General features: G+C 43.3%; 1 protein-coding gene across 4 annotated transcripts in view; it reads right to left on the bottom strand.

Moving 5' to 3' along the window:
• The window catches only part of ADGB (androglobin), a 281,668-nt gene that overhangs the window by 163,458 nt on the left and 104,807 nt on the right, over positions 1 to 13,403 (bottom strand). For all 4 annotated transcript variants that reach the window (XM_044290689.1, XM_044290690.1, XM_044290691.1 and 1 more), the window contains exons 12-13: positions 10,163 to 10,253; positions 7,314 to 7,455 (exon numbers count right to left, since the gene is read on the bottom strand). In XM_044290689.1, the coding sequence (XP_044146624.1) occupies positions 7,314 to 7,455; positions 10,163 to 10,253 (233 nt within the window). The remainder of the gene's footprint in view (positions 1 to 7,313; positions 7,456 to 10,162; positions 10,254 to 13,403) is intronic.

Here is a 13,403-nt window from a genome sequence, read left to right as displayed (position 1 = left end):
TTTTTTTAAATAAATTAGAAGAAGTTACTTTATCAGGTGATGTAATCCTAGCATCGCTAGATATTGCTAGCCTATACACCTCAATTAGACATGATTTTGGGATAGAGGTGGTAACTAAGGCCTTGTCTCAATCCACTTATACAGCTGAATGTCAGGACTTCATATTGCAGCTGTTACATCTGGTATTGACATGCAATTATTTTTTGTTTGGAGATCATTTTTATCTCCAGAGGAAGGGGACCGCCATGGGGTCCAATGTGGCCCCCACTTATGCCAACATGGCGGTCTCCTTCCTCGAGGAGACCTACATCTATGTATCGCCCCACTTCCGACATGTTCTGAGGTGGTGGCGATACATAGATGATATTTTTTTGATTTGGGTGGACTCAGAGGACACGCTCATGGAGTTCTTCCAATTCTTGAACACCATTGACTCTGATATTAAATTCACGTTGGAACACTCACGTAACCAAATACATTTTTTGGACACTGTGGTGACTTTGGACAATCATAAGCTATCGACGGGCCTATACTCCAAGCCCACCGATCGCAACACGTTGTTAAGTTATCACAGTGCACATCCTAGGGCTATGGTGAAATCCCTCCCCCTGAGCCAATTTTATCGTGCCAAACGCATAGTTAGCAATAACGATGAATTGGAGGGGACTCTTAAGCGTATGACACAGTCCTTTATAGACAGGGATTACCCCATAGCCCTATTGGATCAACATCTTACTACTATTCAAGAAAAATCACGAAGAGACCTCCTTACTAAGAAGAAGGAGAATACTAATAAAGAAATGAAGAGAATTCCTTTAGTCACTGTGTACACAGAGGATAGCTCATACATTCGACAAATTGTTTTGAAACACTGGTCAGTCTTGAAAAGTGGACATGGGGGGATTGAAGAGTTTTCTCTTCCTCCCCTCATGTCATACAAGAGAGCCAGAAACCTCAAAGATAAATTAGTCCACACGGACATAGGTACACAAAAGGAGTCTGGCCAGACTTTTTTGCATACTCCTAAATTAGGAAGTTTTCCATGCTTAAACTGCATCAATTGCCGATATATGCAAAAGGGTAGCTTTTTCTTACATCCCTTGACACAGAAAAAATATTACATCAAGCATTTTTTGACGTGTGAATCGTCATACGTCATATACATCCTTTGGTGCCCATGTCAGTTATTATATATTGGTGAGACTACATGTGATTTTAAAAGTCGAATCAATCAACATCGATATACGATTCGCAAAAAACGCATGGACCTCCCAGTCCCAAAACATTTTACTGACATGGGCCACAAGGAGAGGGACCTTAAATGTATGCTGGTTGATCATATTCCCACTCCACGCAGGGGTGGTAACAGACACACTTTACTGAAAAAATGTGAGATGCAATGGATTGCTACATTAAATACATTGAAACCACTGGGATTAAATGTGGATTACAGACCCTGGTTATTGTCCTGATGGTTGCGCCTGGGATTCTGCTCGCCTGTTCTTTAGTTGAGTTTTAAGTAGTAGTGCCCCTTGTTTATATAACAAGGTGATCTTATATTTTGTCTTGTTTTTATTATCCTCAGGATTGTGGTGAACACTGTTCACATTAGGAGTGAGCGATGGGAGGTCGGTCCACCAAATTATGACGGAACGCAAAAAACTTTTTTTCACGATTTTTTCATGGACACATGAATAACTATACTCATTAAATACTTCTTGTTATGCATGAATATGACCACACACGATAAAGCTATTGGACACTTGGGATGTCTTGATTGTCTTATCCGCATGCTCGGATCCAACATATGGGGGAATCTTTGGAGCCACTGATCTCATTGGGGATTGGTGACATTATAATGGAATTGTACAGGTTTATCCCCGGAATATAGAGGATGATCCCGAACCTGACATGCTGGATTTCCAGGGATGGTATCCATCTGACAGGCGGGACATCTCAGCTTGGGGCTTTATGGTGACAACATGGGCCACTTGTACTGAACTCCTCGAGTAGACTAGGGGACGATCTTGTAACGAAATATACTGATTTCAGTACTTTAAAAGAGAAATGGCGGTATTTACGCATAACACTCATTATTTCTCTTTGTATAATGATGGTACTTCCATCGATATACAATCACCTTTATCCCCTCTGATTGACCTCTGACCCATCGATACTGACATGTGTGGAAGGTGAGCATGCGATACACAGTAAGACTCCACTAGGACCAGTGACAGTACGTGTAGTGGATCAGCCGCATGCTTAGGTCTATATCTGTATGTCTATTTTTTATTGTTTGATGAGTTATTGCCTTTTAGGACGTAAATGATGATGTAGATATAGCCATATCTTCGAGATGTAGATGTTTCATGACACATTTACATTTACATTGCGTGTCCTGAATATTATCATACTTTTCTATTGCCTTACCATGGAGTTCCGATCATGTGATACACTCAAGCAACATCATCTAGCCCAGAGCATGTGATATATCTAATCACGTGACCGGAGGGTTTAGTGCGGACTGCGGTCACATGTCGGAAGGTCCTTGGACATGCGCACTTCAACCATCAGCACATTGTGATGGTCATGTGATCGGAACCCCTAGGAAGGTCCTGCGACATGCGCAGTAGTATACCCGGGACGCCGGGACCCATGTGTATCGGCCCCATCGCACACTCCTATGAGCGGACTCATCACTCTGCTGAAGGTACACCTGCACATTTAATTTTCACAGAAGATATGCACCTGGATTGATAATTGTCATAATTAAAATATTTTATGCTGTACATGATATGCCGAATTGGTTATGGGAATGATTAACACTGCATCATTGAATTGAATTCGGGGATACAATGTGAATGTATCAGGATGTTGATAATACTGTTTGTATCACTATTTTTAAATGTATTTTCTTTAAATGGATGTACTTTGATTATTTGATTGTTTAATGATGTGAAAGCGTTTAAATACGCACATTGCACTGCTTACTATGTCACTGCCTGAGGAAAATCCCATTGAGAGGATTGAAACGTCGCATGCTTGGTGAATAAAGTCTTTTTTTACTTTCTTACAACCTGGATGTGCTGCGGAATTTCTTATTTTTATACGTTTGGAGGTGGATCGCCTACCCAGCCGCTGGCACTCCGCATATACCTTACAGATAGTGGTGCTGCCCACACTTTCTCTCTCTCTCTATATATATATATATATATATATATATATATATATATATAAAACGACATGAAAAATAAAATCTGCACAGTAAACTGAGAAGACCCATCAGAAAAATGGATGTTTCTGATCAGCGCTCAGCAGGTGCAGGACGCAAGCACGCACGCAGATAATATGTGCGTGAAAAAATCTACGTACACTAACACTACCTAAAATTGATTTCAATTTAACACTAAATGTATTTTTGACACCAAAAAAAAAAAGAAAACGGAGCACTAAAGTGACCAGTAAAAAAAAAATGGTACTTATTGGTGCTCAGGGCTGCAGAACGCACGCAAGCTGACGTTTGGTGCGTCCGTGCACACCCTGCGATTGTGCAAGTTCTCCCACTTAGAAATCATGGAGGGGTCTGAAATTCACATTGTAGGTGCATTCCCACTCTGAGAGACAGAATAAAAATAAAAAATAAATCAGGAAATCACATTGTATGATTTTTGAAGAATTCATTTGTCTTGCACTGCTGAACATAAGTATTTGAACACCTGAGAAAATCTGTGTTAATATTTAGTACAGAAGCCTTTGTTTGCAATTACAGAGGTCAAACGTTTCCTGTAGTTCTTGACCAGGTTTGTACACACTGCAACAGGGATTTTGGCCCACTCCTCAGGGATTTCCTGAATTTTCTAAGTGGGAGAATTTACAAAATCGCAGGGTGTTCAAATACTTCTGTTCCTCAATGTGTATAAGATTCTAACTATTACTTCAAAAAAAGGGACAGGGACATAGATGGAGGGTGGTTTAGGGATCTGGAACAGCTGCAAATGAAAAAAAAAAAAAAAAAAAAAAATCAGTACAGCTATTCCAGATGTTCTTCTTTCAGCATGAAAAGCTCAAATCGATGGTGCACCACAAGTCCCAGCAAGCCAACAAGCAGCACAGAGAAGCACAGAACCTCTCTGTATGCAGTCACCAGCTAGAACGGCAGCAAGCAGGGAGGTTTAGCCCTTTCCTGTGCAGCTATAGCGCCGGCATTGGCTGGAGCGTTGTTCCAGCTAATCGTAGCGCTGGCAGGGGATGCCAAACACTGGAGTCCCCTGACTGACCACGGAGGAGACCGGTGCTGACTAGTTCAGCAACGGTCATCTCCCCATGACCCCCCCCCCCCCCGCCTCTTCTTCTGCTTTCGGTGCTGCGATATGTCGGTCTTCATTGACCGCCAATCGCAGCGCTTGGAGCTGCAGGGGGTCGGAAAGAGAGCATGCTGCTCTTACCCGGCATGGATTCTTGCCGGTAAGAGCAGCCATGGTGCCCCGATTCCCCTGCGATCCTGCCCCAGCACCCGGCGGACCTTGAGGACCTCATGTACGGCGCTGGTCCTTAAAGGGGTTATCCCATCTTAGACAATGGGGGCATATCGCTAGGATATGCCCCCATTGTCTGATAGGTGCGGGTCCTCTGGGAGAATGGAGCCGGGTAGAGTTGCGGCTGGAGGACCCTAGGTTTCCTGGGGTCCGTCCACCACCAGGCATGCGCGGCCACCGCTCCCATTCATTTCTATGGGGCCGACAGAAATAGCCGAGCCAGCGCTCAGCTTTTTTCGGCAGCTCCATAGAAATGAATGGAGGGAGGCTGTGCATGCGCAGTGCGCCCTCCTCAACTTTCTCCTCTCTGTTCTCCTTGTAGGTGCGGGTAGCTATAAGACAATGGGGGTATATCCTAGCGATATGTCCCCATTGTCTAAGATCAGATAGCCCCTTTAAGTCCAGCTGCGCCGTGGGTCCTTAAGGGGTTAAGAAATGCGAATTTACCCCCGATGTACAAATGCTAAGAGATAAATGGATCAATTTGTAGTCAACACACTCCTGACTATGTCACTCCCAGTTTATTTTGCTACTAGATCGTCACATCGCCATTTGTTTTATTTCTACTACCTTCCAAATGACAACTGAAAAATGAATATGATCAAACATGTGAGATTAGTTTGACAAGCATAATGGCAAACTGTTTCACTGTGACAAACATGCAAATGCACTGGATATGTCTGATAGACAATGTGTGGGATAATTTGGAACAGCAGGCGAGATCCAAATACACAAACGGATAGTGGAGGAGTTTTTTTTTTATTGACCGTATCGATCTTAGCCCACTGGAGAGCCGGTTACCTAACTATATTTGTGCTGCTTGTTTTAATAAACTTTATTCTAATCTTTATTGAAAGCTCACATTTTACACAAAACATAAAACCCAAAAATGCCTGAACACCTGTAATAAATGTTAGATGTCTGTGATTTTTGGATAAATTATCCAGAAAAAATGTTTTTAAAAAACTCAAGTAATACAGTAAATTGTATCTGATATCAGATATAGAGCTGGTCTCACCCTTTCTTGTTGTAATAACTAAGGCAAAAGAAGATTGTAACTGTCACGTACATACACACACAGGGGGGAGGATAGTGACCACTGCGCTCCACCCTCACCCCTGGCCCTGCCTACTTGCCTCAAGAGTCCTGATGACAGGGGACAACTGGACGGCAGTCCCTAACTTAGAATACGTGCGGGAAGGACAGACAAGACAAATAACGGATAGTGAACGGACCGGGTCAAAACCAAGAGGACAACGCAGTACAGAGGGATAAGCAAAGAAAGGTCAGGAGAAGCCGAGGTCATAAATACCAGGAGAGTCGAGAAGTACCAAAGGAGTCCGCAAAGAATAGTCAGGTGGAAGCCGAGGTCAATATACCAGGAAGGAGTACAGGAGGAGCAGGCAAAGGATCGTCAGGGAACAGGATCAGGTAAGTACACAGGTATCCAACAACTGCCAGGAACCTAAATTAACAGGCAACCTGTGGCCAGCAGGCTGCCTGTATTTATAGTGGGGAGTGAGGGTCATATGACGTGGCCAGCGTCACATGACCGACAGACCGACCAGTCGAGCACCAAGTGATCAGCTCGGCGCTCAAGGCAGACCTAGGAGCAGTGAGCCTCCCAGCTAGCAAAGCCGCCCTGGGAACGAGGTCAAACACAGATACTCGCTCCCAAAGCTAAGCAGCAGGTCTGCGGCTGATGGGAGACCAAGTGCGCCTTCGGAACCCCGTTACAAAGATGTTAATGTATTTGCTATATATTATTCTGTCTCAGATAAGTGATGTCCAAACCTGGAGAGTTATTGGTGCTATTGACACAGCAAATATTCAAGGGGTCATCTACTGTACTTCTTTTTCACTCAATTTCTGATTGGTGGGGTTCGATATTCCGTGACCTCATTCCCTCCCCCGCATGCAGTTTTGGAAGCCATAATCAGGAGTGGATTAAATAAAAAGAAGCAGATAAGTTGTATCTGTCCTTTATACTTTTTCTTTTCAATTTTGGTAGATGAGCTAAGGTGCCAATGACAATCTATGGGCAAGAGTGCAGCCAATTTTCATTTTACAATAATCCACACATTTAAAGGGGTTAGAATGGTGTAAAATAATGAAAGAAGTAATAATGACCTTACTGATCTCCTGTCGGGTCCCCTGCTGGTCTTTGTAACTCCTGGTGCTTCTTGACATGGACATGTGATCGGTGCAGCCAATCACTAGCTGTAATAAGATAGTTAGTGATTGGTTGCAGCTATCACATGTCTGTGCTGAGAGCAGAATGGGAGCAGCGGGGGATTGGTAAGGTGAGTATTACTTCTTTTATCCTTTTAACCATTCTGAGTGTTTTTTGGTATGTAAGGCCTCTTGCACACATGTGCGCCCCATGGCCGTGCTGCGGCCCGCAATGCACGAACATCAACCGTGGGGCAGCCGCAGCAAATTGTGGACCCGTTCACTTTAAAGAGGTCCGCGATCCGCCCGTTCCGCAAAAAAGATAGGACATGTTCTATCGTTTTGCGGAATGGAAGTACAGGATGAAATCCCACGGAAGCACTCCGTAGTGCTTCCGTTCCATACTTCCATTCCGCATATCCGGATTTGCGGACCCATTCAAGTGAATGGGTTCGCATTCGTGATGCGGAATGCCCACAATACGGCACCCATGTATTGCGGATCCGCAATACGTTCGTGTGAAAGAGGCCTAAGGAGCATGGCTACACCTTTAAAGTATTTTGCTTATAAATGCTCAATATTTCTTTATCAGAAGATCGTTATTACCTGAGTTTCGTTTCCAGCATTTAATCCTACATCTTCACTGATGTCTGCGTTACTTTTCTGGGCTGTCTCTTCAGCCTCATCTACGGAAGCTAGGCTCGATGTCACAAGAGAACTTCTCCTTGAAGTAGTACTTACAATTTGTCTAGAACATAAAATACAATAAAACGTTCTTAGATGTGTTTGCAGTAAGCCAATAATGCTCATTTACACGTTGTGGTGACATTTGAAGCTACGGTATACGGGTCTGTTGATTTATCCATTTTATCCTTCTGAGCCTTATATTTTTCAACTCCAAATGCATCGGAGTCAGACGGAAGGTCCTACACAGTGACTGACAGCCTTTCCTACATGGAGAAGGACTGGAAGTTCTGACACTAGGGGGGTCATTTACTATTCTGAAATGCACCTATCGGTGACTTCGCCCTGTTCACGCCAGGTCTAAAGTTGTGGCCGTGGTGTGGGCGGGGAAGGGGACAGGCCGGCAGGCCCATCTCATTCATCATTTTCTATGCATGTTTTAGGAGTAGAAAATGGAATAAATGTAAGGCAGCTCGAAGCTATCTTACATTTAGAACTGGCCCTGGATGCGCCGAACTTATGAAGAGGACGGCACCTCTATAAATTCAGCTTATCCTCCGCCAGCTATAGGGCTTTATTAAAGGGGTTCTAAATATACTAAATTAAAAAAAGAAATATTATGTCATAGTAAAAACATTCATAAGTGCCTTTATTTATCAAAAGAAGCTTGTTATACCTAGGGGGTTATCATTGTGGGACCTTAAAATGGCTGCCATTAAGTCATTGCGCCAGAAACACGGCCTAGAATGCCCAGTAAACTCACTAGGACGGGCTGCCTCCACAGCAGCAGCTCGACACACTGTTCATCCTGAGGTAACAGCTACTTCCTGGTTGAGCTGACTGCTAGTGAGACGTGAACGCGCATATTAGAGCGTGCGCACTGTGCTTAGGCAGCTCTCAGTGAAGAGGAAGGGAGAAAACAGTTCCCCGGAGACTGTGTTTGCGATCCGTCTCAGGCACCTGGCAGGGCTCTGAAGCGGCAATTTTCAAATCTACTCTTGTGCGGTGCCCTGTCAGCCTGACAGGAGTGAGGGAGGCTGGCTACTTCATCAGCTGCTGGCTGTGTAAGCTAGTCGTTTCTGTTCCCAGTAAAAATAAATATGCAGTCACCTGGAGCAGGCAGTTACCAGAACAGCCGCCGGGGGCCTTCATCGGGCTGTTCTCGGAACTGCCTGCTCCCGGTGACCGCATTTGTTTCAGACCGGCTCGCGGCGCAGGCACAGGTAAAGACTTACCTGTGCATCTCCGGACTTGTGATTTAAGATGGCAGCGAACACGGCGAACTGGCCATCACTGTCTGCAGGTTTAAATGTCTGCAATCGGCGATAATGCATTATTAGACATTAGCTTTGGATGTCTGCTGTATTAAACAGCAGAAAGCCAGCGCCTATGGCGCCCACTCAACTGTACAGGTACTGCAGATATCGGAAAGAAGTTAATATGACAATCACTGAGCTGAGCTGGTGCCATATCCGAGAGTCGGTGATCTGCAGCTAAGCTGATCACAGATATTTAGCAGGGGTCACTTGTGATCCTGGCATCTAAGCAGTCTTTTCACCGGGAATGTTGCACTCCTGGGGACCAAACAGCTCCCCTGCGCCTAGATTGAGGGAGCTCTTTGGTTGCTAAAGGCTTCGAGGCCTGTCATAGTGCAGTTTCTATCAGGTCTTCCAATAGGCTGCAATGTTAAATCATTGCAGTCTAGGAAGAAGCAATCAGACGATCGCATGGTAAAGTCCCTTAGTGGGAGTTAAAATAAGAGTGAATCACCCTCCTTTCCCCAATAAAAATAAATAAGCAATAAAAAATAAAGATCATTAGTGTAACATACCATTAAAATATAAAAATATTTATATTTATAACAATGCAAATGGCTGATTTGCAGTTTTTTTTGGTCACTTCATCTTCCAAATAATTGAATAAAAAGTGATCAAGAAAGTCATACACACCCAACATGGCATCAATAAAAACAACAGATTGTGCTGCAAAAAATGAGCACTCACACAGCTCCGTAGACATAAATATAGAAAGTTATGGAGGTCAGAAAATACAATGCAAAGAAAATTTTAGTTTCTCAAAGATGAAATTTTTTTGTAACGTATTAAAACACATCAAAAACTCTAAAAATTTGGTATTGATGCAATTGTGCTGACCAGGAGAATGAAGTCAGTTTTACCGCATAGGGAGTACACTAAAAACAAAACCCATAAAACTGTGACAATTGTGGGATTTTTTTTCCAAATCCACCCCATTTGGCATTGTTTTCAAGCTTCCCACCACATTGTATACAATATAAAATGTTACAACTTGTCCCACTGTCACTAAAAGATATACCGTATGGGGTCATTTACGATCAGAAATACACCTATATTAGCGTACACCTACATTAGGTTATTTGAGCCACAATCTGTGACTTTTCCCTACTCACGGCAGATCTAAAAGAGTGGGTGTATTAGAATTTCAACAGCAGTCAATCTGTAGTTTGCGCTGCGCAGGAAGGGGCGTTTCTCACGAACAATGTAAAAGTAATCCCAGCAAGCGTTTTTTTTTTTTTTTGCTGTGATTACTTTCACATAAAAATGTGGGTGTGGCGTGTGCAGGGAAGGGGATGGGTCAGCAGGCCCATCTCATTCATAATTTTTTACGTCTGTTTTAGGTGTAGAAAATGGTGTAAATGTAAGACAGCTAGGAAACCTCTACATAACTTCGGGCAGCATCTAAAACGCCCATCTTAATAAATGACCACTATAGTTTTACATCATTACACTTACCCTTCAGACGGTACAGAGAGTGGATTTAGCCGAAAGTTAAGAAACGGTGTGGTGATCTCTACAAACTGATCAGCTTTCTTCTCAACAGGTTCTGTGATTCAAAATATTTAGCAAAGACAAAATAGTAACATTAATATAAAATGTTTAATATTTATTATTATACAGTTTCATGAAGAATATATGGTATAATGCAAAATAAGGAGGCTGAAATATGTGTACGCTGTATATGTAAATGCATAAGATTGATAAATTGGTTTACAGAGGGACAATTTTTAGACCAAAAATTCTGCTTATAACTGGAATTTAATGTTCAGTTTTACATAATGACTATGTAAGTGATATTGCCAGGTTACCATATGGAGCAGTGCGCATATGAATTAGCCAGCACTGAGCACGTGAGCAGTGTCGACAAATTCCAGGGCAGTGGGAAGCAGTGATGGCCAGTTCGCCCGCAAACACATGCAAATGTGGTCACCGGGAGCAGGCAGTTCCGAGAACAGCCTCCGGGAGCCTTCATCAGGCTGAGACCGCATTTCATTTCAGACCGGTTCGTGCACAGGCACAGTTAAGGACTTACCTGTGCATCGCCGGACTTGTGAGTTAAGATGGCAGCTCGCATGTGTCCGGGGGCGAACACAGCGAACTGGCGATCCCTGGTGGGAAGTGGCTTGAGCTGCCAAGTGCACAGTGTGTGTCAGGCAGTCTGAGAAGCAGTGCAGCCATCTCGGGTGGCAGAGGAGGCACCTGGGGATTGACGGATTTGCCGATAAAAACATGAAATGGAGGTCACCATGTAAGTAATCTGTCCGTTTCCCACTTATGTGGATTCTATTCTTGAACCAGAGGGTCACGTTAATTACTGGCTGAGCTACTGAAGGGAGAAGGCACTGGAGAAGGAGAAAGTGAAAGAGGATCTTGTGGCGAAACCAACCTCGCCACTGGGTTTTGGAGGGGGCTGTTTAAAAGCCTCTTGCCTCAGGATTATGGCCCATAGTAACTTTTAAACCCCTGAACCTATTCCAGGGAATTTTGGATAGGTTTGTCCCCCAAGTTATACTGTTTAAATTGATGTAAGTTATATGTATGGACAATGTAACCTCACAAAGTTGTAACAACTTATAATAAGTGTAACTTGTCAGCTTGGGAGGAATATGCTGGGTGTGGTTCTATTGTCCCATTGTCCCATTGTGTGTTTAAATGGTGATGTCTGTCCTGTCGTCTCCACATGTGTATTGGTGATCTCCCCTTTGTCCTGAGAGATAATTGGATTATCTTCGGTCGTCTCCCAGGCAGAGAGGAGGAAACCATGATGCATTGTGGGGATATGTTGTATCTGTTCTGTGTCGCAGTCTCCCTTCTGGTCCTCTAGGGGGCGGGAACGATTGGTTGCTGTATTTACATTGTGTGTGTTGTGAATTACTGATTGGTTGGATTTCAAAACCCTGTGGGCAGTACTATGTTTGGTTTTATCAATAAAAGAGGCTGTACTTGAAGTACAGTCAGAGCACTGCTTGACCCTCAACACGGAGCCTTGTCTCGTTATTGGGGGGATTCCCTGTATGCTGTTGGAGACTGATTGCCAGGAGTGTAAGCTGACTGGAATGCTTTTCCTGTTCGTCTGCCGGCAGCTACTTGCGAGGTTCCAGTTTGGAGTGCTATTTTGTATCCAGTTCGGGAGGTTGGTGTTTTGCAGTAGCTGTGCCTGTCTCTTGGAAAGGGGCATATCGTCTAAACGGATTTTAACCCCTTGTCTGCTGAAACGGTCCGTTACAGATCTGACATGCAGGAGGAGGTTAAACATCACTGGGGACAAAATGTAAAAGGGGACAAGGGAGAGGAGAGAGAGGATCTGTTTATCTATGGGGTACTGAGGAGGAACAATGGGACCAAATTACTTATTAATATATCAGCACAGTGACAAGGCAGAGGAGGAAAAATGAGGTGATCGAATGATTTATTTATGGGGCCCGAGGAGGAAGAATAAGGGAACAGATTTGTTAATTTATAGGGCATAGAGGAGGAGAAAGGGAGGACCAAATTATTTATTTATTTACATAAGAATATAGAAATGGGAGAGTGGAGGAGGAGATAACAGACGAGGATAGGGCACGGAGAGGAGGTAAAAGTGGAAGGGACACCTTCACCAACTGGGCAAAGTATTCTTTAGTAGGACTTTGCCCAGGCATTTTTAAGGTATTTTACTTTCCAACCTTAGGCTGGTTCGACACTGCTCAGTGTGGTCCAGGCAAAATTGTTTGTGTTACAGCAGAATTTTTCTGATGACTGTGCGTCAACTGACCCAAAACTGCAACATAGTAATCTACAGGGTGGGCCATTTATATGGATACACCTTAATAAAAATGGGAATGGATGGTGATATTAACTTCCTGTTTGTGGCACATTAGTATATGTGAGGGGGGAAACTTTTCAAGATGGGTGGTGACCATGACAGCCATTTTGAAGTCGGCCAATTTAAATCCAACTTTTGTTTTTTCAATAGGAAGAGAGTCATGTGACACATCAAACTTATTGGGAATTTCACAAGAAAAATAGTGTGCTTGGTTTTAACTTAACTTTATTCTTTCATGAGTTTACAAGTTTCTGACCAGTTATAAAATGTGTTCAATGTGCTGCCCATTGTGTTGGATTGTCAATGCAACCCTCTTCTTCTACTCTTCACACACTGATAGCAACACTCCAGGAGAAATGCTAGCACCGGCTTCCAATATCCGTAGTTTCAGGTGCTGCACATCTCGTATCTTCACAGCATATGCTGTGCAGCACCTGAAACTATGGATACTGGAAGCCTATGCTAGCATTTCTCCTGCGGTGTTTCTATCAGTGTGTGAAGAGTGGGAGAAGAGGGTTGCATTGATAATCCAACACAATGGGCAGCACATTGAACACATTTTATAAGTGGTCAGAAACTTGTAAATAACTCATGAAAGAATAAAGTTAAGTTAAAACCAAGCACACTATTTTTCTTGTGAAATTCCCAATAAGTTTGATGTGTCACATGACCCTCTTCCTATTGAAAAAACAAAAGTTGGATTCAAAATGGCCGACTTCAAAATGGCTGTCATGGTCACCACCCATCTTGAAAAGTTTCCCCCCTCACATATACTAATGTGCCACAAACAGGAAGTTAATATCACCAACCATTCCCATTTTATTAAGGTGTATCCATATAAATGGCCCACCCTGTACAGTACTTGAAAGTTTGTACTAAAGAACTTTCTAT

This window comes from Bufo gargarizans, chromosome 4 (genome assembly GCF_014858855.1).
Source record: "Bufo gargarizans isolate SCDJY-AF-19 chromosome 4, ASM1485885v1, whole genome shotgun sequence".
Classification (NCBI taxonomy): domain Eukaryota; kingdom Metazoa; phylum Chordata; class Amphibia; order Anura; family Bufonidae; genus Bufo; species Bufo gargarizans.
This window is presented reverse-complemented; position numbering and strand designations above follow the sequence as displayed.